Source organism: Ascaphus truei, chromosome 22 (genome assembly GCF_040206685.1).
Source record: "Ascaphus truei isolate aAscTru1 chromosome 22, aAscTru1.hap1, whole genome shotgun sequence".
Classification (NCBI taxonomy): Eukaryota; Metazoa; Chordata; class Amphibia; order Anura; family Ascaphidae; genus Ascaphus; species Ascaphus truei.
Genome location: NC_134504.1, coordinates 2,054,159 through 2,081,587, shown reverse-complemented (window position 1 = coordinate 2,081,587; position 27,429 = coordinate 2,054,159). Strand labels below are relative to the sequence as shown.

General features: G+C 50.5%; 1 protein-coding gene across 1 annotated transcript in view; it reads right to left on the bottom strand.

The window, feature by feature from the left end:
* The window catches only part of DNAH9 (dynein axonemal heavy chain 9), a 170,084-nt gene that overhangs the window by 91,375 nt on the left and 51,280 nt on the right, over window positions 1-27,429 (bottom strand). Inside the window, exons 29-38 of the mRNA XM_075579638.1 lie at window positions 27,207-27,364; window positions 26,646-26,784; window positions 24,277-24,564; window positions 23,471-23,681; window positions 21,255-21,382; window positions 20,272-20,380; window positions 18,934-19,081; window positions 16,287-16,461; window positions 11,286-11,459; window positions 7,266-7,473 (exon numbers count right to left, since the gene is read on the bottom strand). Coding sequence (XP_075435753.1) covers window positions 7,266-7,473; window positions 11,286-11,459; window positions 16,287-16,461; window positions 18,934-19,081; window positions 20,272-20,380; window positions 21,255-21,382; window positions 23,471-23,681; window positions 24,277-24,564; window positions 26,646-26,784; window positions 27,207-27,364 — 1,738 coding nt within the window. The remainder of the gene's footprint in view (window positions 1-7,265; window positions 7,474-11,285; window positions 11,460-16,286; window positions 16,462-18,933; window positions 19,082-20,271; window positions 20,381-21,254; window positions 21,383-23,470; window positions 23,682-24,276; window positions 24,565-26,645; window positions 26,785-27,206; window positions 27,365-27,429) is intronic.

Genomic DNA, 27,429 nt, shown 5'->3' with positions numbered 1-27,429 from the left:
TGGACATCAGGAAAAGACCGAGTGGGATGTATCTTGACCTTGGAGAATAGAAGGGACAGGAGGGGATATGATTGAAACTTTCAAATACATCGAGGGTTTCAACAAGGTGCAGGAGGGAAGCCTGTATCAGAGAAAGAGAAGAACTAGAGCAAGACATCATTCTCTGAAGCTGGAGGGAGGCTCAGGGGAAATGTGAGCAAGTACTGTACTTCTCCACAGAAAGGGTGGCATATCCATGGAATAGCCTCCCAGCAGAGGTGGTAGGGGCATTCAAAACCAGGAGGAGTGCCCCCCTAGGGACAATAGAAATCTCCTTTTAATCCCTCTGGCAGTGAAAGGGTCAAGGCATTAACCGGCCTGGCAAGACTTGCAGTGACGGGGATAAGAAAATGCTATGCTCTCCCTCTAACATGGCAAAAGTTTGGGCGTTCCCATATACACGCACCCGCTTCCCCCAACGGTTTGGGCATTCCCATATACACGCACCCGCTTCCCCCAACGGTTTGAGCGTTCCCATATACACACGCACCCGCTTCCCCCAACGGTTTGGGCGTTCCCATATACACACGCACCCGCTTCCCCCAACGGTTTGGGCATTCCCATATACACGCACCCGCTTCCCCCAACGGTTTGGGCGTTCCCATATACACACACCCGCTTCCCCCAACGGTAAGGGCATTCCCATATACACACGCACCCGCTTCCCCCAACGGTTTGGGCATTCCCATATACACGCACCCGCTTCCCCCAACGGTTTGGGCGTTCCCATATACACGCACCCGCTTCCCCCAACGGTTTGGGCATTCCCATATACACGCACCCGCTTCCCCCAACGGTTTGGGCATTCCCATATACACACGCACCCGCTTCCCCCAACGGTTTGGGCATTCCCATATACACACGCACCCGCTTCCCCCAACGGTTTGGGCATTCCCATATACACGCACCCGCTTCCCCCAACGGTTTGGGCATTCCCATATACACGCACCCGCTTCCCGCAACGGTTTGGGCATTCCCATATACACGCACCCGCTTCCCCCAACGGTTTGGGCATTCCCATATACACACGCACCCGCTTCCCCCAACGGTTTGGGCATTCCCATATACACACGCACCCGCTTCCCCCAACAGTTTGGGCATTCCCATATACACGCACCCGCTTCCCCCAACAGTTTGGGCATTCCCATATACACGCACCCGCTTCCCGCAACGGTTTGGGCGTTCCCATATACACGCACCCGCTTCCCCCAACGGTTTGGGCATTCCCATATACACGCACCCGCTTCCCCCAACGGTTTGGGCATTCCCATATACACGCACCCGCTTCCCCCAACGGTTTGGGCATTCCCATATACACACGCACCCGCTTCCCCCAACGGTTTGGGCATTCCCATATACACGCACCCGCTTCCCCCAACGGTTTGGGCATTCCCATATACACACGCACCCGCTTCCCCCAACGGTTTGGGCATTCCCATATACACGCACCCGCTTCCCCCAATGGTAAGGGCATTCCCATATACACGCACCCACTTCCCCAACGGTTTGGGCATTCCCATATACACGCACCCGCTTCCCCCAACGGTTTGGGCATTCCCATATACACACACCCGCTTCCCCCAACGGTTTGGGCGTTCCCATATACACGCACCCGCTTCCCCCAACGGTTTGGGCATTCCCATATACACGCACCCGCTTCCCCCAACGGTTTGGGCGTTCCCATATACACGCACCCGCTTCCCCCAACGGTTTGGGCATTCCCATATACACGCACCCGCTTCCCCCAACGGTTTGGGCATTCCCATATACACGCACCCGCTTCCCCCAACGGTTTGGGCGTTCCCATATACACGCACCCGCTTCCCCCAACGGTTTGGGCGTTCCCACATACACGCACCCGCTTCCCCCAACGGTTTGGGCGTTCCCATATACACACGCACCCGCTTCCCCCAACGGTTTGGGCATTCCCATATACACACACACCCGCTTCCCCCAACGGTTTGGGCATTCCCATATACACACACACCCGCTTCCCCCAACGGTAAGGGCATTCCCATATACACGCACCCGCTTCCCCCAACGGTTTGGGCATTCCCATATACACGCACCCGCTTCCCCCAACGGTTTGGGCATTCCCATATACACGCACCCGCTTCCCCCAATGGTTTGGGCGTTCCCATATACACGCACCCGCTTCCCCCAACGGTTTGGGCGTTCCCATATACACACGCACCCGCTTCCCCCAACGGTTTGGGCATTCCCATATACACGCACCCGCTTCCCCCAACGGTTTGGGCGTTCCCATATACACACACCCGCTTCCCCCAACGGTAAGGGCATTCCCATATACACACGCACCCGCTTCCCCCAACGGTTTGGGCATTCCCATATACACGCACCCGCTTCCCCCAACAGTTTGGGCGTTCCCATATACACGCACCCGCTTCCCCCAACGGTTTGGGCATTCCCATATACACGCACCCGCTTCCCCCAACGGTTTGGGCATTCCCATATACACACGCACCCGCTTCCCCCAACGGTTTGGGCATTCCCATATACACACGCACCCGCTTCCCCCAACGGTTTGGGCATTCCCATATACACGCACCCGCTTCCCCCAACGGTTTGGGCATTCCCATATACACGCACCCGCTTCCCGCAACGGTTTGGGCGTTCCCATATACACGCACCCGCTTCCCCCAACGGTTTGGGCATTCCCATATACACACGCAACCGCTTCCCCCAACGGTTTGGGCATTCCCATATACACACGCACCCGCTTCCCCCAACAGTTTGGGCATTCCCATATACACGCACCCGCTTCCCCCAACGGTTTGGGCATTCCCATATACACGCACCCGCTTCCCGCAACGGTTTGGGCGTTCCCATATACACGCACCCGCTTCCCCCAACGGTTTGGGCATTCCCATATACACGCACCCGCTTCCCCCAACGGTTTGGGCATTCCCATATACACGCACCCGCTTCCCCCAACGGTTTGGGCATTCCCATATACACACGCACCCGCTTCCCCCAACGGTTTGGGCATTCCCATATACACGCACCCGCTTCCCCCAACGGTTTGGGCATTCCCATATACACACGCACCCGCTTCCCCCAACGGTTTGGGCATTCCCATATACACGCACCCGCTTCCCCCAATGGTAAGGGCATTCCCATATACACGCACCCACTTCCCCAACGGTTTGGGCATTCCCATATACACGCACCCGCTTCCCCCAACGGTTTGGGCATTCCCATATACACGCACCCGCTTCCCCCAACGGTTTGGGCGTTCCCATATACACGCACCCGCTTCCCCCAACGGTTTGGGCATTCCCATATACACGCACCCGCTTCCCCCAACGGTTTGGGCGTTCCCATATACACGCACCCGCTTCCCCCAACGGTTTGGGCATTCCCATATACACGCACCCGCTTCCCCCAACGGTTTGGGCATTCCCATATACACGCACCCGCTTCCCCCAACGGTTTGGGCGTTCCCATATACACACGCACCCGCTTCCCCCAACGGTTTGGGCATTCCCACATACACGCACCCGCTTCCCCCAACGGTTTGGGCATTCCCATATACACGCACCCGCTTCCCCCAACGGTTTGGGCGTTCCCATATACACACGCACCCGCTTCCCCCAACGGTTTGGGCATTCCCATATACACGCACCCGCTTCCCCCAACGGTTTGGGCATTCCCATATACACGCACCCGCTTCCCCCAACGGTTTGGGCGTTCCCATATACACGCACCCGCTTCCCCCAACGGTTTGGGCGTTCCCACATACACGCACCCGCTTCCCCCAACGGTTTGGGCGTTCCCATATACACACGCACCCGCTTCCCCCAACGGTTTGGGCATTCCCATATACACACACACCCGCTTCCCCCAACGGTTTGGGCATTCCCATATACACACACACCCGCTTCCCCCAACGGTAAGGGCATTCCCATATACACGCACCCGCTTCCCCCAACGGTTTGGGCATTCCCATATACACGCACCCGCTTCCCCCAACGGTTTGGGCATTCCCATATACACGCACCCGCTTCCCCCAACGGTTTGGGCGTTCCCATATACACGCACCCGCTTCCCCCAACGGTTTGGGCATTCCCATATACACGCACCCGCTTCCCCCAACGGTTTGGGAATTCCCATATACACACGCACCCGCTTCCCCCAACGGTTTGGGCATTCCCATATACACGCACCCGCTTCCCCCAACGGTTTGGGCGTTCCCATATACACGCACCCGCTTCCCCCAACGGTTTGGGAATTCCCATATACACACGCACCCGCTTCCCCCAACGGTTTGGGCATTCCCATATACACGCACCCGCTTCCCCCAACGGTTTGGGCATTCCCATATACACGCACCCGCTTCCCCCAACGGTTTGAGCGTTCCCATATACACACGCACCCGCTTCCCCCAACGGTTTGGGCATTCCCATATACACACGCACCCACTTCCCCCAACGGTTTGGGCATTCCCATATACACACGCACCCGCTTCCCCCAACGGTTTGGGCATTCCCATATACACGCACCCGCTTCCCCCAACGGTTTGGGCATTCCCATATACACACGCACCCGCTTCCCCCAACGGTTTGGGCATTCCCATATACACACGCACCCGCTTCCCCCAACGGTTTGGGCGTTCCCATATACACGCACCCGCTTCCCCCAACGGTTTGGGCGTTCCCATATACACGCACCCGCTTCCCCCAACGGTTTGGGCATTCCCATATACACGCACCCGCTTCCCCCAACGGTTTGGGCGTTCCCATATACACGCACCCGCTTCCCCCAACGGTTTGGGCATTCCCAGATACACGCACCCGCTTCCCCCAACGGTTTGGGCGTTCCCATATACACGCACCCGCTTCCCCCAACGGTTTGGGCGTTCCCATATACACGCACCCGCTTCCCCCAACGGTTTGGGCATTCCCATATACACGCACCCGCTTCCCCCAACGGTTTGGGCATTCCCATATACACACACCCGCTTCCCCCAACGGTTTGGGCATTCCCATATACACGCACCCGCTTCCCCCAACGGTTTGGGCGTTCCCATATACACGCACCCGCTTCCCCCAACGGTTTGGGCGTTCCCATATACACACACCCGCTTCCCCCAACGGTTTGGGCGTTCCCATATACACGCACCCGCTTCCCCCAACGGTTTGGGCGTTCCCATATACACGCACCCGCTTCCCCCAACGGTTTGGGCATTCCCATATACACACACCCGCTTCCCCCAACGGTTTGGGCATTCCCATATACACGCACCCGCTTCCCCCAACGGTTTGGGCGTTCCCATATACACGCACCCGCTTCCCCCAACGGTTTGGGCATTCCCAGATACACGCACCCGCTTCCCCCAACGTTAAGGGTTTCAGAAATAAATGTTACAAAAATACAGTTTCGTGCGACCTTTTAATGCAATCTCCCCGGTAAAACAAAGGATGTCAGCCTAATTGCTACATTGTATTCTTTTCTCCGGAGCGCCATCGCCGGGGCTGAAGCCGGGAGTATGTGTAACCCGCCCGGGGCTCTCTCCTAATGAACTGGATCTCAGGTACATTGTGTGTGAGCAAATCGACACTAATTACCTTCATCTGAACTCTCACATCTGCTGCTAGGGCCGACGTTGCAAATATGTTTTCTGCCTCTCAAGCGTGTGATGTTCTCGCAAACGATGTCACATGTGCACGCTAAATTTAATTATTAGGCTTCAAAAGGGCCGTCCGTGTCCCATAAAAAAACATCGAAGCGAGTAGCCGGCCAGCGTAATTTGGAAAGATCGGCACAATAAGGAAATACTCCAGACAGTGTTTAATGTACAACGCAGCGCGTCTCATGTTTACTTTGTATAATGTGTTGTGAAGCGTTGGGAGTTTAACCTAGTTTCAGCGAGCTGCGTATGTGTGAGGAACGTCACAGAACAGACATTACCGTACAGAGAGGCGGCTGCAATACAACAGGAATAAGGCATTAGGACAGGGGCGGGCAGCTCCAGTCCTCAAAGGCTAACAACAGTTCCGGTTTTCCGGATATCCCTGCTTCAGCATAGGTGGCTCAATCAACGACTGAGCCACTGATTGAGCCGCCTGTGTTGAAGCAGGGATATCCTGAACACGTGACCTGTTGGTGGCCCTTGAGGACTGGGTTCGGCCGCCGCTGCAGTGCGATAATGGATTTTTTGGGAATTATATATATATGGCTAAGGATGTCTGCAACTCATTGATGTCACCAGTATGATGTCACGTGCCAGATATTTAGTCTACCAGGTACATCATCCAGTGTCTGATTTGCCACACAGACTAAAATAATAATAGATACAAATATATATATATATATATATATATATATATATATATATATCTTATGATGTCTGCAACAATCGGAATGCCTCCTCAAAGACAGAGAGGGAGGAAACAAAGAGACAGCAAGGAGGTGAGAGGAGAGAGAGAAACAGCAAGGAGAGCAGGAGGAGGGAATGGAGAGCAGTGTGCACATGGGGCAGGGTGGAGTGCAAATAGAGGGGAGGAGAGACAGCAAGGTGAGTAGGAGGAGGAAATAGAGAGACAGCAAGGAGAGGAGGATACAGATAGGCTGAGTAGGGGAGGAGGGAGTATAGTGTGCACAGAGAGGAGCCGAAAAGCCCCATAGAATTCAACTGGGATTTTTGGCTGAAAATGGCCAGCACGGACGCATCGGACTATATAGAATGTACCTCTAAATTGGAGCCACAAAGGGAACGGAAGCTACAGAAAAAAATCATGTAAAAGAAAAAGTATATGAAAAAGTTATGTAGTCTGTAAAACCTTCGCCAAAGTTTTAAAACAAAGAAAAACTGCTTTTGAATGCGGTGGGTCAGGTCCGGTGCATTACATCATGCGGAAAATGCAGAAAAACACCCAGAATGGCGCCCCCGAGAGTCAGACAGAAGGTGGGTTCACAGGGTGTCGAAACGGGGAGGGGTAGATAATGGAGATAGTAGATAACAGAGGGGGTAGATAACGGAGGGGGTAGATAACGGAGGGGGTAGATAACGGAGGGGGTAGATAACGGAGGGGGTAGATAACGGAGGGGGTAGATAACGGAGGGGGTAGATAACAGAAGTGTAACAGCAAAGTGTACAAAGATAGGAGGGGAATGTTACAGCTCGTGCAGAATGAGGAGGGATATCGGCAAAGTGGAGGAGAAGAGGAGACAGGCTGGACAGAGACAATGGGTCTCCATATTACCTTGCAGCATGGCCGACGTGGTGTAGTAGTTGAAGGGCACGTTCTTTATCATATACTCATCGGGATCGAGAGACGACAGCTTGTCTCCTACCAGCACGGACTTCCCGGTGCCGGCGTTTCCCACTAACATGATCGGCCTCCGCCTCTCCAGTAGCTTATCCACAAAGTAGCGCACCCGTATCGTTTCATTGGTGTGAACCAAACATGCCTGGAACCAGAGAAGGAGAAGACTTTCCGTTACACCTTGTAGATATGAAGAGTGGATTGTTTTGGAATTAACTCCTGCCCTGAAGAGCTTACACTCTAGTTATTTAGCCTGAGGACAGCGGGAAACAAAGTGACTTTCCAATGTTCACCCACTATAAAACCTATGGTCTTGCCACTAAACATCTCCTCTCCCTAAAGGTGTTCCTGATGGTGGGTGCCGTCCGACTTGGTCACATCGGTCACCTCTGCAGCCTCAGAAACATGAATAAGACGTCTTCGTGTGGCTGATATGTTTATCCGTTAAAGAGACAATCCGAGCGGGCGATTTATGTTGCTACTTTTTATTTTTATTTTTTTAACATAGGATGGAAACAGGGGGTATCCGGAGCTGGACCCCCTTAATTTCAGCTCTGGGGACCCCCTGCTTCCAGAGATACTTGCCTCCATAGGGCAGAGTTTCAAAACTCCCACGTTCTGCGGGCCAATAGGAAGCTGTGACATCATCATATGCGGCTTCCTATTGGCCCACGTGATGCGGGGGGCTTCAAAAAGAAGGGAGATACCGCCAACCCCTTTGGAGGTCCGTATCTCTGGACGTAGGGGGTCTTCTGAGCTTACATTAATGGGGTTCAGATCCGGAGACCCCCTCCCACCAGCTGGGATTGCCTATTTAATGGAGCAACACATCGATCACACAAAGTTGTTTTATCTGCGTGGATTCTCCTATAAAAAGGCGCCACACAGCATCATAACCGCCGCATTGCGGATCAGCTCCGGAGACCCCCTGCTTCAGCTACACTTCCCACACAGAAATCCTCAATGCCGCACATCCGCACATCCCTCGGATTACAATCCAAGTAACATTTACCCGTACGTAAGAAAAGATGAAAGCAGAAACTCGGCTGCATTGTGCTACGTACAGAGTATGCTGTGCGTCTGTTGTATACGTTTTCACATCAGGCCTTGCAACGATTAATAATGCAGTGTATTACCAACGACTCAGCGACTGATTCAGCCACCTATGCTGAAGCAGGGATATCCTGAAAACCTGACCCGTTGGTGGTCCTTGAGGAGTTGCCCAGCCCTGCCCTAGAGCTTCTGCCTGATGCATTGCACTTTGCTTCTACTGCTAAGCCTGGGACAAGCAAGTGCAGCCCGTGGCCCCACTCAGAGACAGCTGTTTCAGCCTTTCAGCTTGGTCACTGATTCGACACTGCAAAACTTGTCATGTACAGGTCACTACCCAGAATGCCTGTCTGCAGGGTTGGAATCCAGGGGTCGTCCAGCAGTGAACCGCACGATGTTCAGCTCCGGGGACCTCCTGGTTCCTGAGATAATTACTGGTGAAGTAACTGGTATTACTTTGCAGTTTTTAAAGGGGATATAAATGGCCAGTTAGCCCAATTTCCTACTGGCCCGAAATGTGGCAGCCATTTTGTTTCCCCCTGAGGGTACGTATCTCAGAAACCAAGGGGTCCCTGGATCTGAAGATAGTGGGGTTTGGCTCAGAGCGACCCTCAGTTTCCAACCTGTAAATAAAATGGCGGTAAAGAAAAAATTACAGGTAGAAAGAACTTCTCCTTTAACCACTGTAAGACTTGTGACAACGGCGTGTAGGGGGTAGTCCCATTGGGGATGTTGCAATCTCTATATGCTCCAAGCAACATATATTAGATTGTAAGCTCTCCAGGGCAGAAACAGAATTCAATATACAGAGTATATAGCACTACATACACTGCAGATATATATGCAAAAACATTATTACATTCATACATACAGCACACATAGCACACATATAGCAAATACAGCACACATATAGCAAATACAGCACACATATAGCAAATACAGCACACATACAGCACATACAGCACATATAGCACATACAGCACGTATAGCACATACAGCACACATACAGCACACATACAGCACATACAGCACACATACAGCACACATACAGCACACATACAGCACACATACAGCAAATACAGCACACATACAGCACATACAGCACACATACAGCACATATAGCACACATACAGCACATACAGCACATATAGCACATACAGCACATATAAGCACATATAGCACATATAGCACACACAGCACACACAGCACATACAGCACATACAGCACACATACAGCACACATACAGCACACATACAGCACATACAGCACATATAGCACATACAGCACATATAGCACATACAGCACACACAGCACACACAGCACACACAGCACACATAGCACATACAGCACATACAGAAAACGCTTTCAAAAGCTTGGTATAAATAAGGGGGAGGCCAATTCCGGTCCTCAAGGGCCACCACCAGGTCAGGTTTTCAGGATATCCCTGCTTCAGCACAGGGGGTGCAGTCATTGTGACTGAGCCACTTATTGAGGCACATTAGAGGGTGGGGTGGGGGGGGAATTGTGAGGGGTACATTTCCTCTAACTATTTATTCCCTTCACTCTGTGTTGAATGTGAGCTTACACAGGCAAAGCCCCCCTCAGCCTCCCTAGCTGTCCCTCTGGTAAAGAGAGGATGATTCATTATGACTCAACCACTGATTGAGCCACCTGTGCTGAAGCAGGGATATCCTGAAAACCTGACCTGTTGGTGGCCCTTGAGGACTTGAGTTGTCCACTCCTGGCTATAAATAATGACATCTATGAACAACTTTCTCTTTGATATACAACATTTAGAGCCACGGAGAGCCACGGACCCCACCGGACCCCTGTCACGTCCGAATCAGGTCGCTGCTCCTGTGCTCACCTTCCGTTTCCATCAAACTGGCTGCTCCGCTACCGCGGCCAGCCTGATCACCTCTTACAAAGCGTCGGAAGAGCCCCTGGCATGCCTGGGCCCGTCCCGTCCCAGGTCAGGCCGCAGAAGAGCTGGAGGGAGAGTCACAAACCTGCAGGGGCATGCCAGGGCCTGTCCCGTACCAGGTCAGGCCGCAGAAGAGCTGGAGGGAGAGTCACAAACCTGCAGGGGCATGCCAGGGCCCATACCAGGTGAGGTCGCAGAAGAGCTGGAGGGAGAGTCACAAACCTGCAGGGGCATGCCAGGGCCTGTCTCGTACCAGGTCAGGTCGCAGAAGAGCTGGAGGGAGAGTCACAAACCTGCAGGGGCATGCCAGGTCCCGTCCCGTCCCAGGTCAGGCCGCAGAAGAGCTGGAGGGAGAGTCACAAACCTGCAGGGGCATGCCAGGGCCTGTCCCGTCCCAGGTCAGGTCGCAGAAGAGCTGGAGGGAGAGTCACAAACCTGCAGGGGCATGCCTGGGCCCGTCCCAGGTCAGGCCGCAGAAGAGCTGGAGGGAGAGTCACAAACCTGCAGGGGCATGCCAGGGCCCGTCCCGTACCAGGTCAGGCCGCAGAAGAGCTGGAGGGAGAGTCACAAACCTGCAGGGGCATGCCAGGGCCCGTCCCGTACCAGGTCAGGCCGCAGAAGAGCTGGAGGGAGAGTCACAAACCTGCAGGGGCATGCCAGGGCCCGTCCCGTACCAGGTCAGGTCGCAGAAGAGCTGGAGGGAGAGTCACAAACCTGCAGGGGCATGCCAGGGCCCGTCCCGTCCCAGGTCAGGCCGCAGAAGAGCTGGAGGGAGATTCACAAACCTGCAGGGGCATGCCAGGGCCCATACCAGGTCAGGCCGCAGAAGAGCTGGAGGGAGAGTCACAAACCTGCAGGGGCATGCCAGGGCCCATACCAGGTCAGGCCGCAGAAGAGCTGGAGGGAGAGTCACAAACCTGCAGGGGCATGCCAGAGCCCATACCAGGTCAGGCCGCAGAAGAGCTGGAGGGAGAGTCACAAACCTGCAGGGGCATGTCAGCGTCAAACTCGAACTTTGGGATGAGCTTGGACCATGGCTCAAACTTCTTGCTTTCTGGGTCGATGTAATAGTCGAACACCAATCCCTGGGACGGAAACTTGATGGTCTTGAATTCAGTCACCCACCATTTGCTGAACTCCACTCTGTAATCAACCAGCTGGAAGGTAAGAAGAAGGGGTTAATAAAAGAAGAATGGAAAGACATTAGGACGCAAGAATGTTTTACAGCACGTAAAGGTGCAATCCCACGCAGCATGCCGGGAAAAGAAGATTAGGTAGCTCTCATTTTGGGGGGAAATTAATCATACAAATTGCTTTTATTACGGGGGTTTTAAACAGGAGAATATTTGTCAGTGAAGTGATTTCTTTACCCTACTCTCACACGTTATTACATCAGACAAAAGGGAGCAGCCAGAGGAAATGAAACCCTATCCCACGTTTCAGCTCATCGTGTTTACAAATTGCCTTTAAAAGAAAATTATTTGATAATATTTATAGGTATGAAAAAAAAAGCAATCCCCCAGATGTGCCCCCTTAAACAGGTCACTGGCTTAACTACACTTTGCTCCTAGGAGGGACTGACCCCTTAACCATGTCACTGCCATTAGTACACTTTGCTCATAGGAGGAACTGACCCCTTAACCCTGTCACTGCCATTAGTACACTTTGCTCATAGGAGGAACTGACCCCTTAACCCTGTCACTGCCATTAGTACATTTTGCTCGTAGGAGGGACTGCCCCCTTAACCCTGTCACTGCCATTAGTACATTTTGCTCGTAGGAGGGACTGACCCCTTAACCTTGTCACTGCCATTAGTACACTTTGTTCGTAGGAGGGACTGCTCCTTTACAGAACATAAATACAGTCTTCATACATGAGGAGCTTTCAAAGAAATAAAATGCACTCAAGCAGATAAAGGGTTTACAGTAATTATATTTGTAAAAGCGTTTTTTAACCTTTTTCTTTTACAACAAAAGCCTTGACATTTATCGATGTAATGGTTTGGCAAGGGATTAATACACGGAGTGCAGAATTTAAATAATTCTTGGGTTTAGCCTCAGGGAGGAAGCGAGAGCTGGGGAGAATTGTACGACAAGTTTAAAGAAACACTTTTTACAAAATCTGCGAGGGTGTGGAGAAAATGTTTCATCGCCCTTATTCAAAGCGACAGGTAGACTGGGCACTCCGAAAAAAATAACTTCATTACAACAATCTAACAAGACACAATACCAACGTTTCGGTCCAGTAAGGGACGGCCATCAACCCCAACAGTGAAGAGGGTGACAGACACAGAGATAACATCTCCAAAGTGGTTTAGCTTAATGAATATGATCCCTGGCTCATTGTCGCCTCTCGGCACCGTCTCCTCGTTCAAACGCTCGCAGAAAGGTTTTCAGAAATTCTATTATGTATATTGCCGGTGCTTCTGGATTGATGTTGCGTACGACGGCAAAGGAAAACTACTTTCCTAAATGAAAATACTATATATGTCCCTTACAGTCATCCTCATCATTCTTATGTATTGTATTGTAGCATTATAGCTGGGCTGAGCTCGGTTTTAATAAAGATGCCCTAGATTGTAGCTGAACAAGTCGTAAACCATTAGCTCGTGGCAGGGTAGGCAATAAAATCAGCATTAGCTTTAGAAAGCAAAGCGTATGTTCCAGTACACGGTGTTCCTACCGGCAGTGCAGCTCTGCAAAGTTATCTGATTGCAAAGGCTGTCCATCATCTCTACACAAATAACTGGCTGTTGGAGAACTACAGAAAAAAAGATTGTGGGCACTTTGCAGCAGGGAAATAAAGAGGTGAAGTGTAATCCGCAAGGCGATGCGACGTTCTGCGAATCTCCCAAATATAAAGATGATAAGAAGGTGGTAAGGAGCGTTTCGTTCCTCCGCATGTAAATCCTGATCCCACTTTCATTTCCACTAGGACTCCGACGTTCTGATTTAAATGTAATAAATACTCAATATTTTGCCTTTAAGAAGCTAAATAAATATGTTAAGTACTATTCCTTTTCTTTTTTAAAGAACACTATATATTTATATAGCAAATGTAAATATTACTGTATGCTCATCTGCATGTCTTAGGCAGGTCTGCAACCCCGCCTTTCACCATTATCACACAGCACTTCCACTGCAGCAAGGGATTCTGGGAAATGACATGCAAATGAGCACACTCTTTTGAAAACACCTCCGGATGCAAAATGTCCATGGATGACATCACAGGATTACTCAGTTGGACAGCAGAGAGTGACAGCACACGGCACGCAAATTCGTTTTTTTGCACTAAATTGATCGTTTCTAAACGCTCATAATCTTGGCTGTTTTCATTCTACAATTAGGTTGCTTGTTTCTATTATAGATTTACCCTAACACTGCGCTTTGGGTGCACCTGGTACGTTACAGGCCCTGGCACGGCAGCAGGTATGTCATACTAAAAAGACCAGTTTTCAAGAGGATGGATCGGTCAGCCCGATCAAAACGGAAGTCCAGTTCCTCTCCACTTCCATTACCGTCGGCGGTTGCCAGAAGTCCAGCTCCTCTCCACTTCCATTACCATCGGTGGGTGCCAGAAGTCCAGGTTCTCTCCACTTCCATTACCATCGGTGGGTGCCAGAAGTCCAGGTTCTCTCCACTTCCATTACCATCGGTGGGTGCCAGAAGTCCAGGTTCACTCTACTTCCATTACCATCGGTAGGGGCCAGAAGTCCAGTTCCTCTCCACTTCCATTACCGTCGGCGGTTGCCAGAAGTCCAGCTCCTCTCCACTTCCATTACCATCGGTGGGGGCCAGAAGTCCAAGTTCTCTCTACTTCCATTACCATCAGGTGCCAGAAGTCCAGTTCCTCTCCACTTCCATTACCGTCGGCGGTTGCCAGAAGTCCAGCTCCTCTCCACTTCCATTACCATCGGTGGGGGCCAGAAGTCCAAGTTCTCTCTACTTCCATTACCATCAGGTGCCAGAAGTCCAGTTCCTCTCCACTTCCATTACCATTGGTGGTTGCCAGAAATCCAGCTCCTCTCCTCTTTCATTACCATAGGTGGGTGCCAGAGGTCCTGGTCCTCGCCACTTCCATTACCTTCGGTGATTACCAGAACTCCAGCCCCTCTCCACTTCCGTTACCATTGGTGGTTTCCAGTCATGGCCATTGGAATCTCTTAAGTTGCCTATCCCAGAAGTTCGCTGGGACTTGGGTCCGGCAGGGAAAACATTATCTATCGTTATCGCCATATTTTTATTGTTACAAAATAGCTGTTCATGCCATGTATGAACAATATACATGTTTTCCCTGCAACTTTTCTAAAAATTCAATAAATATATACAAATTGGAAACAAGCAAAGAATTTCTACACCCTTCTTATTACTGTAGGGCAAGGGGTGGGCAACTTCAGTCCTCAAGGGCCACTTACAAGTCAGGTTTTAAAGATATCCCTGCTTCAGCTAAGGGGTGGTCATTGACTGAGACACTGATTGAGCCACCTGTGCTGAAGCAGGGATACCCTGAAAACCTGACCTGTTGATGGCCCTTGAGATCTTTAGTTGACCACCCCTGGTGTAGGCTATACTGTAAATAAAAAGGCAATACAAAAGGGTATATATAGTATAAGTAATCAAATATAGTAACAGGATCAATCTAAATACAGATGTAGTCTGAATATTCTTCCCGTGGGTAACACACGTCCCATTTTACCGCGGAGAATCAGAGCTTCCATACAAGCAGCAGCTTCGCAGTATAAGGACTTACCCCCCTTAGGCCGCGCTTATAGCGCCGGCGACATCGCGTCAAAACAAATGTATTGAATCCGTCGCGTGCGCGTATAGTAGGAGCGACGGCTTGGTCGCGATCTCCGGAAGTCAATTCAATTTTTTTCAGCGACCGCAGCGTGATGTCACCGGCGCTATAAACGTGGCCTTGGTGTTAATACCGAATATTACAGCATATCCCACCCAGACTGCGCAATGAAAGCCTGTTATATCTGTAATGCCGGATTTGTACGGTGTCCATCACCGACATTTAACCCCTTAACCTTCAGGTCGCCCGTATGCTTCGGTTTGGCGTCGGGGAGGTCGGGCGACACCGGTTACGTGGTAGGGATCACGGAAGGTCTGCGCAGTTTCCCGTCACAGAAATTATTAAAGATGGCAGTAACATTAGGGGGTTTTGTAAGGGGAAAGTTACACCTTTAATTAAGAACAAATATAAAATATTACAAAATTCTCATCTACTATATATTTGGGAAAGCTATCTGCCTGTTCGCGGTGTATTTGGATGCCCAAATTCTAAGCGATGGTTCGTGAGATCAGGGAGCGGGTTTGTGTCTGGGTTTGGATACAATCTATTTTTAATTCTATGCGTTATTACAATTTCTCTGACAAGCAAAGTCAGTGACTGGGTGTTGTAGCTGGTAGGCTATATATCTGGTGACATCATAATGCACACAGCCTGGTGGCAGATAAGGAGAGTCAAATAGTTATAAAGTTTGCACAGAAAACAGACGGAGAAAGAAAGAGAGGAAGTCGGTCCTCACGTGAGGAGAAAGTAAGAAGAGGAGAGCGACGGTAAGAATTGGGGACATCATAAAGTATTAAAGGAAAGTGATGGGAGGGAGAGAGATGAGGGGGGGGGAGAGAGAGATGAGGGCGGAGAGACAAAGATGAGTGGGGGAGGGGGAGAGATGAGGGGGGGAGGGAGAGAGAAGAGGGTGGGAAGGCAGAGAGATGAGGGAGGGAAGGCAGAGAGATGAGGGCGGGGAGGCAGAGAGATGAGGGGGTGGAGGCAGAGAGATGAGGACGGGGAGGCAGAGAAATGGGGGGGGGGGAGGGAGAGAAATGAAGGGGGGAGGGAGAGAAATGAGGGGGGGGGAGGGAGAGATTGGATTCTTAGAATTCCCAAGCAACGCCCGGTACTTTCCGTTACTTCTTTATATGAGAGTAATAGGATGAGAGTAATAGGATGAGAGTAATAGGGTGTAACCGCACCTGATCCTGGAACATGGCACCACCAAAAGCCCAAACTGCCGCAAACACAAAGTAGAGTTCATACAGTTCTTTGGGGCAATCTGCTGGGGTGTTCTCTTTAGTCAAAAGACACTCCAGGAGGTGGCAGAGCATCTGAACCATACTCTGCTCCGCGATGGGGATGATCTTCTTGAACCTGTTTAGGAGAAGACACAAGACCGCTGAAACTGACGGGAGGAAGAAGAGTACCTTGTACTAGTATGTTACCACCATCCTATAGGTTAAACCAGTGGTGCACAAAGTGTAGGGGGGATATTTTTCTGGGGGGGCGCGGGCGGTTACAGAGGTCCCATGCTCTTCCCAAAGGCATTTCAATTAAATGCCGGGGGAACGCGTGAGTCCTCTGCAACCTCAACTTACCTTGATTCTGCCGGCTTCAGGACTTGTCTCCATGGAAACGTGGCACTAAATGACGCCGCGGGTCACATGACGTGACATCACATGACCCCAAGCGTCATATGACGCTGCATCAAGGTAAGGGGGTTGGGGGGGGGGCGCGAGCACCGGAGAAGGCAAGGCAGAGGGATACAGCAGCAAAAGTTTGCGCTCTCCCAAGTTAAGCAAACGGCCATTCATTTAATTACTAATACTGTATACACACACATATACATATACACACCTACATGAGTTATAGTCATATAATAAGGGTGCAACACGTCATATGAAAGGGGCAAATTCAAGCACGTGAAACGTATAGATAGATGTTGTTTGAATGATTGGCTGCAGTATCAGGGAGACAGTGGTTGCTATTCGCTCTCCCAGAATCCTGTGCATTATTCTCACTGCCTATTGGCTCTTCCTCCCAGGTGAGGGCAGTGACATCCAGCAGACTGGAATTAAAGCGTAGTCTGGTTCTTGAACAAAAATAAATACACTACTGGCTATACGTTACCGTCCAAGTGTCTATAATAATAAACGCGAGTCTGTCAGGGCCGTAGTTCCAAGACCATGAGACGTACACCCAGGAAACTTTGCAGGCATACTAAGGGGACCCTAAGGCCGTGCACCTGGGTGCTCTTATTTATTAAAAATCAAAATAAGGGAAAAGCGGACCGTGTACGATCACGGCGCTAATGCACACACAGTAAGAAAGCCACAGACTCCTTCAGGGTCATCTCCATGTCCATTAATATCCGGCTACTTTGCTCTAACAGTGAGCAGTCAATTCAGCCGCCCCGGGTCCCCTTTTAGCGGCAGGCTTCCTGATCATTGAAAAGGTCAACATTGATAGATGCAGATATCCAGCTAATGGAACAGCAGCGACTGACAGTGACTGCGGAGAGCTAAGAGCCGGCAGATACAGGTCAGGGAGAGAGGTCTGAAGTGTGATGTGCAGAAAACATTCCAGCAATGATACCCCTCCACAAATCCTTTAACTCCGCGCGTGCCGCAGGACGCAGCAGCTACTACATCAATGTGTCTGGCGTTCCCAGGGGCCCCAGGGCGTAGCCGCTACGTCATAATCTACACGCTGGTTTCCGTAGGGAAGATCTTACAGGAAGAGGAACGGAAAGAGGGGGCCCCCCCTCTTCCATCAGTGACTCCACGGTCACGTGATCCCTGGTTACCTTATGTCAAGGGTGGCCAACTCCAGTCCTCAAGGGCTACCAACAGGCCAGGTTATTTGGGATATCCCTGCTTCAGCACAGGGAGTGCAGTCAACGACTGAGCCACTGATTTAGCTACCTGTGCTGAAGCAGGAATATCCGTAAAACCTGACCCATTGGGGGCCCTTGAGGACTGGAGTTGGCCAGGCTTGCGCTAGGTGAACCAGGGGTTCCCAGCAGCAGAAATGCGACACTCAAGTCGCTAGGGACCCCTCGATTACCGAGGTATCATTTTTTTTACTCTTGCCAGGGCAAAGAAAGATGGCCGTAGGGTGGCCCAATCGGAAGCGGCAAGTCTCAGTGACGTCCCGGCTTCCCGAATGAAGCAGACTTCAGCGGCCATATTGTTTCCCCCAGACAAGACGTTTTGTAAGGCACTGGGAGTTGGGGACACACCTTGTTTCAAGTAAGGTAACAAATAAATAATAATTTATATATATATATATAATACGTTACCATCCAGCAGAGCAGCAGAACCGCAACGAGAGAGACAGCACTCAGAGGTAAGTCAGCAAAATAATGTATTGAAACAGACACAAAAATCGGATTTTTGGGGGAACTTTAAAGAACTTTAGCTCCCATTCAGAAGCACGGATCCCCGGCAGCGCGATCGCGGCAGACAATGTCTCCGGCGCCACCGACTTCGCTTGTTTGTCCGCAGCGCCGGGGACGGGCAAGTCTTACTACGTGTTTTGGTTGTGATACCTTTTAATTGGCCAACATTACAGTTGGTTATAGATGAAATATTAGTGTTCAGAGCTTCCCAAACCTCAAAGGTTTCTACATGAAGAGGAGTCAGAAGAGGAAGCCCTTAAACTCTCAGCTCGATGCCCTTGAAGAGATCACAAACGACAACGGATCTTCTCCAGGAGCAGCATGGTTACTAGAGCCTTGAGTTAGACGCACAGCACCGAGATGCACCATCAAGACACATTAGTCATTTAGAAAGGGACTAAGCGATGTGATAGCGGTGTCTTTCTTACTGGACTGCTCAGTATTACCTTGATCTGAGAGTGTCCAGGCAAAGGGGCAAGTACTTGTCAAACAGGATAGTCAGGTTGGCTCTCTCAGACTGGATTTCCCTCTTGTCAATCCAACTGGTGACTGGTGGATTCCAACCTAGATCTGCCGGATTGATGTACAGGATCCCTGGAAAGAGATACAGGCGTCATGGTCCATAATCGTGGTGGTGCTCAGCCATAAGACACATCCTACTGCCGGAAGACACCTTACGGCTCATTCACTTGAATTGGCCGAAACAGTGTCTTCCACCAGCAGAAGATAGTCTTATAGCATAGCACTGCTTAGTAAACATGGGCAAACGCAGCGTAAGTCAAATACTATACAAATACAGCTCTCCTTAGTTATACTTCCGAGACACGCCTGCTGCCACTTCTGGGGTGGAAGCAGCAGGGTTAATACCCTGTTGGGAGTGGATAGTCAGAGGCACGGGGAAAGTAATTTGCTCAAGGTGGCAATGGGCACTAATGTTAAGCGAATGACACTGGATTTGAACCCACAAGCTGATATATTCAATATGAACATCTCAGCACTGAAACATAGTCTTTCCTGGCAAAGGGATGTAGGCCAGTTATCTCCCCGAAGAGCAGCAAACCCCCCCATATCAATACGTTTAGACATCATTGCTCTGAGGTTGGCGGGTGGGAGGCTAAGAGGAAATATGAAGAAGTATTTCATGGAAAGGTTGGTGGATTCATGGAACAGCCGCCCAGCAGAGGTGGTAGGGTTTAGTGTGGTCCGAAAAGAAAGAAAATGCTTGGGATAGACATAACGATAACCTACAGCAGAGGATCAAACAGCGGTTTCACGGCAGATCGGGAAGTAGGTGGCACAAGTCCTTCTTATCTGCCGTCAAGTTCTAGGTTTCTAAAGTTATTTCCCCCATAATCTAAAGCAGGGGGTCTCAACCCCAGTCCTCAGAACCCCCCAACAGGCAGATTTTCAGGCTATCCCTGCTTCAGCACAGGTGGCTCAATCAGTGTCGCAGTCGAAGATGGAACCACTGATTAAGCCACCTGTGCTGAAGCAGGGATATCCTGAAAACCTGATTTGCTGCTGGGTGGGGGGGAGAGGGGTCTTGGGGACTGAAGTTGAGAAACCCCTGGATCATCTGGATCTCAACTATTCTGTCCTCAGCTCCGGGGTAGACCCTCCGGATCCGGAGAAACATTAAAAGATGTTAAATATGACAAATGTATTCTTAAGCAGTAACTCGTCCCATCAGAGCAGAGGTTTGACCACTGTTAGACCAGTAACACACGGTCATTCTTCTAGGTTCAGTAATAACATTGTCCTCACGTCCTGGGCGGATACTCTACCTGCCCGGGACACGGTGGCCGGGGTAGCCGTGCGCAAGTGGCTGATTTCAAACACCAGCCTCATGGTGGGATTCAGCGGGATCCTCTCGTTGCTGGCGAGCGTCAGGACCTACAGAAAGTGCCAACGTTAACGGCTGGAGCCTCCGGGGCCCGGCAGTCCCTGTGGGACACGTGTACAGACCCCGTGGCATTAGGAAGGTTAGGCCTGTGCTTGTAATCTTGTTGTTATACTGTTACGCCCCCCTCCCCCCCACCCATGTGTTGGCCTTCCAGTCCCCATTCTGTATTCGGCACACAAAGAAAGATGTCCAAGATTCAGGGGTTGGGCCCCCCTAACAATCTTATTTAAAAGAATAAGGGTCATTCCACATAGTGGGGCATATTATTTAGGTTATTGATGCAGGAAAACTGCCAATCTTCCTGTCACTCCTCTTCTTTGACACTTTCTGTATGTGTCTCACCTGTCTGCCCCCCCTCCCCCACCCCCCTTATAAGTCTCCAGGTCCCCCTGGTCGGGGAGCACTGGGTTAGTGCAATCCCCCCAAAATTTATTTTTGGAAACAATTTGCTAATCTAATTGGCTTCCTTGAACTAAACTGCTAAAAGCAAGTACTGTAATTACAAGCTGAATTCTTAGAGGCCTCCGACCCGGGAACTGTTTGTCAATCAAGTGTTTAATCTTATTCCCTGCTGCCCTTATCAGAGAGCCAATACAGATAAGGGGAGGGGGTGAGGGGGGCTCTGCCTGTGCAAACTCTTGAGGATCACACAGTGATATCAGACAGTAGGGAGCAGCCAGAGGAAATCGGACCCCTCAGCTCACCGTGTTTATAGACCGACATCATGTGTTATTTAAAATGGTAAAAATGGCATCAAATCACGCAGCTGTAACCCTTATACACGTCATCGCTATAAGAACACTGGTCCTAGGACAAATTGTCCCTTTAACTTAACCCTTATTATAGAGTTCTCCTTTGATTCACCTTATTGTCATCCATGACAGTGTTGAGAGACTCAATCCACATCGGATCAATATCTCCATCAAGGACAATCCACTTGGGGCCGTCGTGTGCCACGTTGGCTAGTTCCCGCATGATGGAAGAAAACAGCCCTGGAACAATCATACCCTCTTAATATAGTTTCCCAACTACTATCACCATATCTCATTAAGATAAAGATTTAATCACACGTTACAACGTTACAAAACAAATGCTCTATGGCTTCTTTAAGTTTTATATATAACACCAACCATATACTGTACACAGACATTTTCAGAAGGCCTAATACATTGAAGAGTAATTACAGATCGGGATAAATGCCTATTACGGTGAGGGAGGAGGTCATACACGCATACATACACGCATACATACACGCATACATACACGCATACATACATACACGCATACATACATGTGAAAGGGAATAGTGAAGAGGTTGTTACAGAGTTATTAGGCAATGCTTTAATATAAAGGTTACTTTACAGGCTCGTCTTGGAGATGTGGAGAGAGGGAACCTGCTGGATAGTCCCGGCCTGGAGGCGCACCAAGAACCTTTGGAACCAGGGACATACCCGTGAGTTCGTTTGCTTCATGTGTTCCCAGTTTATCATTGGACTTTAGGTATGTTATGGGTGATTGTACATGCTACGGTTTCAGGACTGTCTTTATACATTACCTTCTCTTTCACTAAGTGTTAGGTCACCGAACCAGTATGCTACACCGAGTACCTGTCCCTTATCTTATGAATATACTCCCATGGTTCACTATACGAGAGCATCTTTTTATATACCATTTATTGTGTCTGTACATTGGTCTTTAGCACCACACAAGTTCTTTATTGTGTACCAAAATTAGGTAGCAGTGGCAGAGGTGTGAGGAGGGGTGTGGCAGAGGTGTGAGGAGGGGTGTGGCAGAGGTGTGAGGAGGGGTGTGGCAGAGGTGTGAGGAGGGGTGTGGCAGAGGTGTGAGGAGGGGTGTGGCAGAGGTGTGAGGAGGGGTGTGGCAGAGGTGTGAGGAGGGGTGTGGCAGAGGGGTGAGGAGGGGTTGGCAGAGGGGTGAGGAGGGGGCAGAGGTATGAAGAGGGGATTGGGAGAGGTGTGAGGAGGGGTTTTGCAGAGGTGTGAGGAGGGCTTTGGCAGAGGTGTGAGGAGTGGTTTGGCAGAGGTGTGAGGAGGGGTTTGGCAGAGGTGTGAGGAGGGGTGTGGCAGAGGTGTGAGGAGGGGTGTGGCAGAGGTGTGAGGAGGGGTTTGGCAGAGATGTGAGGAGGGGTTTGGCAGAGGTGTGAGGAGTGGTTTGGCAGAGGTGTGAGGAGGGGTGTGGCAGAGGTGTGAGGAGGGCTTTGGCAGAGGTATGAGGAGGGGTTTGGCAAAGGTGTGAGGAGGGGTTTGGCAGAGGTGCGAGGAGGGCTTTGGCACAGGTGTGAGGAGGAGTTTGGCAGAGGTGTGAGGAGGAGTTTGGCAGAGGTGTGAGGAGGGGTGTGGCAGAGGTGTGAGGAGGGCTTTGGCAGATGTGTGAGGAGGAGTTTGGCACATGTGTGAGGAGGAGTTTGGCAGAGGTGTGAGGAGGAGTTTGGCAGATGTGTGAGGAGGAGTTTGGCAGAGGTGTGAGGAGGGCTTTGGCAGAGGTGTGAGGAGGATTTTGGCAGAGGTGTGAGGAGGAGTTTGGCAGAGGTGTGAGGAGGGGTTTGGCAGAGGTGTGAGGAGGAGTTTGGCACAGGTGTGAGGAGGGATTTGGCAGAGGTGTGAGGAGGGATTTGGCAGAGGTGTGAGGAGGAGTTTGGCAGAGGTGTGAGAAGAGGTTTGGCAGAGGTGTGAGGAGTGGTTTGGCAGAGGTGTGAGGAGGAGTTTGGCAGGGGTGTGAGGAGGGGTTTGGCAGAGGTGTGAGGAGGAGTTTGGCAGAGGTGTGAGGAGTGATTTGGCAGAGGTGTGAGGAGGGGTGTGGCAGAGGTGTGAGGAGGAGTTTGGCAGAGGTGTGAGGAGTGATTTGGCAGAGGTGTGAGGAGGGGTTTGGCAGAGGTGTGAGGAGGGGTTTGGCAGAGGTGTGAGGAGGGGTTTGGCAGAGGTATAAGGAGAGGTTTGGCAGAGGTGTGAGGAGGGGTGTGGCAGACCTCTACACCCACACAATAGTAATTAGGTCTGGGTGACATGGGAGCCAGGAATGGGAGGGAGGGGACGGCGGTGAGAATATGATGAAACATTTACCGTCTTTCCATTCTCTCGTTGATGGGTTGATGATGCCAAAGAGCTCGTCGTTGGTGACTGCTTTGGGATTGAGGTCGGTCCACACCGGGCGCCTCTTCATGATCTGATAGGTCTTGTTCAGGGACTTCAGGACCTGGGATTTGCCAGTGCCAGCGTTCCCCACGATGAACACAGAATGCCGGACCGCCAGGAGCTCTTCCAGCTGGACCACCTACACAACAGACATGTACATGACATAGATCCATGCCACAGCGGGACCACCTACACAACAGACATGTTCATGACATAGATCCATGCCACAGCGGGACCACCTACACAACAGACATGTTCATGACATAGATCCATGCCACAGCGGGACCACCTACACAACAGACATGTCCATGACATAGATCCATGCCACAGCCGGACCACCTACACAACAGACATGTCCATGACATAGATCCATGCCACAGCGGGACCACCTACACAACAGACATGTTCATGACATAGACCCATGCCACGGCTGGCATATAAAGGGGACAAACTGGGATTAAAGGAATCAGAACACAGTATGCGAATCAGGATAATAGTCTAAGACAGTGGTGCGCAAACTGGGGGGCTGACATTTTCTGGGGGGGATGCAGCACTTATAGAGGCTTCCTCACAACATTAAAATAAAATGCCGGGGTAGCACTCGAGGCCTTTCTAATTGCCACTTACCAGCCATTTGATGGAGCCACCTGTGCTGAAGCAGGGATATCCTTACAACCTGACCTGTTGGTGGCTCTTCGGAACTGGCGTTGGCTACTCCAGCGTTAGTGTCTTACCTTCAGCACAAAGTTGTCTTCTGCTTGCAACTTGAGGTCCAGCACGGCCTGCTTCACAAACGTCTCAAAGTCCAGGTCTCTCTTCCTGGGAACATCCAGGGCCGGGAAAAGGTCTCCGATTAGACCCATAAACACGGGCATGTCATCCGTCACGATCTTGGGAATGTTGAAGTCACGCAAGGCTCTCATGAGGACTTGGTCTTCAGGGCGGTCAGGGTCCCCTCTCTTCAGGGAACCAGCTACAACCAACACCGATTTGATGGCTCTCAAGCCCCAGTCATAATGGTCCTGTAATGGCCAACACTTTCACGTTAGAACTTGGGCACAAAGAACAGTAGGAGAACATGTGTTGAGTGACAACAACGAACATGGAACACGGATGACACTCCCCTCCGTGTTCACCGCCCCATGTGATCTTCCCCTAGAAAACTGGAATTTCTAGTATAACCTGCCCCCTATAGCAAGTGTCTCCAGTGGGCACCATGGCGCCCACAAAGCCTTCTGTTGGTGCCCGTGACAGGCTGGCCAACGGTGTCGATCAGGGGTCCCCAACACATCGATCGCAATCTACCGGTAGCTCGTCGGCTGCCAGCGAGTAGCTTGGCACGGTGCCGACGACAGCTGCTGCGTGCCGGTCCGCGCCGGAAGTCAGGCCCAACATACGCATCTGCGCGCGGGATCGGCACTGGAGGCCTCCTAAGGTAAGTGTATTGTGTGTGTGTGTGTGTGTGTGTGAGCGAGCGCTAATTGGTGGGTGCTCGTCACGCTCTCCTGAAATCTCAAGGTGCCCTTGGGCACCAAATGGTTGGGGATGCCTGCCCCAGAGTACCAGCTCTCACGCCAGTCAGGGTACGTCTTGGGTTTCTCAAAGGGTTAAAAGAAAAGTCTTTTGTATGATGTCATTCTCTCAAAAAACAATAAAAAAATGGAAAACAAAAAAAAAAAAAGAAAAGTCTTTTGACCTTTTCCATGGATTGTGCCTTTAAAAACTAAAGTGTTTAAAACCTCCACTTTCCAGTTAGACCTTTTCCGCTGTGCTATATAATTTTAGCGAAGCTTGTATTATCTAACACGTGTTCTTCACTCATCTTCAGCTTAACTTGCAGCAAAACTCAAACACTTTAAACTTCAAACAATCTCTAACCAATTTGACTTCCCTGGAAGTGGCGGCTGTAATTCAGCGCGGCCTTTGTCACTCGCAGCATTGTACTGAGGCTGTGAGACTGCTCGCTTCAATGAGCCGCGGACATAGAACTGATTGTTACGCTCTGCCGCTACATTAGAATGTCGCATGCGGAGCTAGAACATTGGGTTCTGATACTGTAACCTTTATTTTGCAGGAGAGAGACCCACTGCAGTTCCGACATGAAAGCAGGAGAATGTCTGCCTGCCCAAGCATCCCGCCGCCTAATATTCCTGTAATCAGTTCTCCAGCAGTCTGAGTATTAACGGGCGGGGAGATATATTAGTGCAGCTATCGGCTCTGCACAGGCAAAAGGGATTTTACTCAGTGCAGGAGGATAGATTTGTCCCTGAAGGACCCAAATACGTAGGGGGTGGGGGGGTTAGATGTGCAACTCCATCCAAAATCAACTTTAAGATAAACACGAAATGTGTGTGGGGAATGTTAATTTCCTATATTCACATAGACACAGGTGTGTGTGTGTATACATATATACATAAAATAGAGGCTCTTGACAAAAGGCTCGTAATGTCGCTCAGATTGTATTGTTTATATCTCACGATGTGTTGAATAAATGTATCTTTATATCTTCCTAATTCTGGAGAACCGTGGACATTTTCTATTTTTATATTGTTTTGATCCGGAGAGGTGAACACGGATCATCCAGCGAGCACCGAATCCTACAGTGAAGTCTCTATCCTCCTTCTATTTATCTTCAGGAGTGTGTATTCACACACACACACACACGCACGCACGCACGCACGCACGCACACACACACACACACACACACACATCATACTCAAGGGCTCAGCCCACTCTTACAATGAGCATGCAGCGTGACACAGTATAATGTTACACGAGTATTGCAGAGCTCGTGGTGCATATACATCATTTACTCCTAGATAAATGTGCTATAGGTGAATTATATACCCACAACGCAGACACTGCGCCAAACCGCTTACACACGGATACCTTGGCATAGAGACACATCGCCTAAGATCTGGGCTATGCTATGGCAGAATTAGCCTCTCTGAATATGGCCCAGCCCAATATGCTATGAAACCCCTTCCCAGCGCTGGAGAAGGGTTCTGCTCCACAGAATGTGCTGAAACCTACCCCAGCGCAGTGAAGGCGCTCCGCAGCATGCGAAAGCAGCTGCGCTATGTGAGCGACCTCTTCACGTACCTGTTTAGATAGGAGCTCCTTACACAGCTGATAGAGCGTTATAAACTTCCTCGCCAACAGCCGCGCTTCGATAAAACCTTCCGCCACCAGCATGATCTCACAGATCAACTCGAAATCCGGCACCACCATGGCACAGGGTCTGAAAAGTCAGGACCACCACATCACATCCCACCGAACGCTGCGCGGACAATACTGGGGCGCAGGGCGAGCAGGACAGGGGGAGCCTGTGCTATTTGCTTATCCGAATTTTAAGCCAGTTGCTCAGGCAGCGAAGAACAGTATATGACACTAAAATGCCCCTGTAAGCTCTGGTAATATATATATATATGTATCCAAAGTGTATCCAAAGTGTATCCAAAGTGACAAATATAATTGTGGCCCTTTAACTCCTGTTACCGCCCTGTGGGGTCTGCATTGTATGCTGTCATGTTGCCGCTGGATAAATAAGCAGATACGTACAGACCCATTTTCCTACAGCGCTCGGGTTTTGCCGACTACACTTGTTTGGTTCTCACATCTTTGCCCTCGGGAACTCCTGGCAGGGAAAAGGTTAACACGTACCGAAATAGAGCCTTGAGATTTTCGGGCAGCTCGGTGCGGCCGGCGTAACCCGGGTTCATGGTTATAAAGATACCGACGGAAGGGACCAGGTTGATCTCCTCGCCCATGAAATTGAACCGCTTTTTCTTATCCCGGATAGCATCCTGAATACTTTTAACCTGTGGAGGGGACATGAGGCGTATTACTGAATATGCCAAACATAGAAAATCCCACATTATCAACG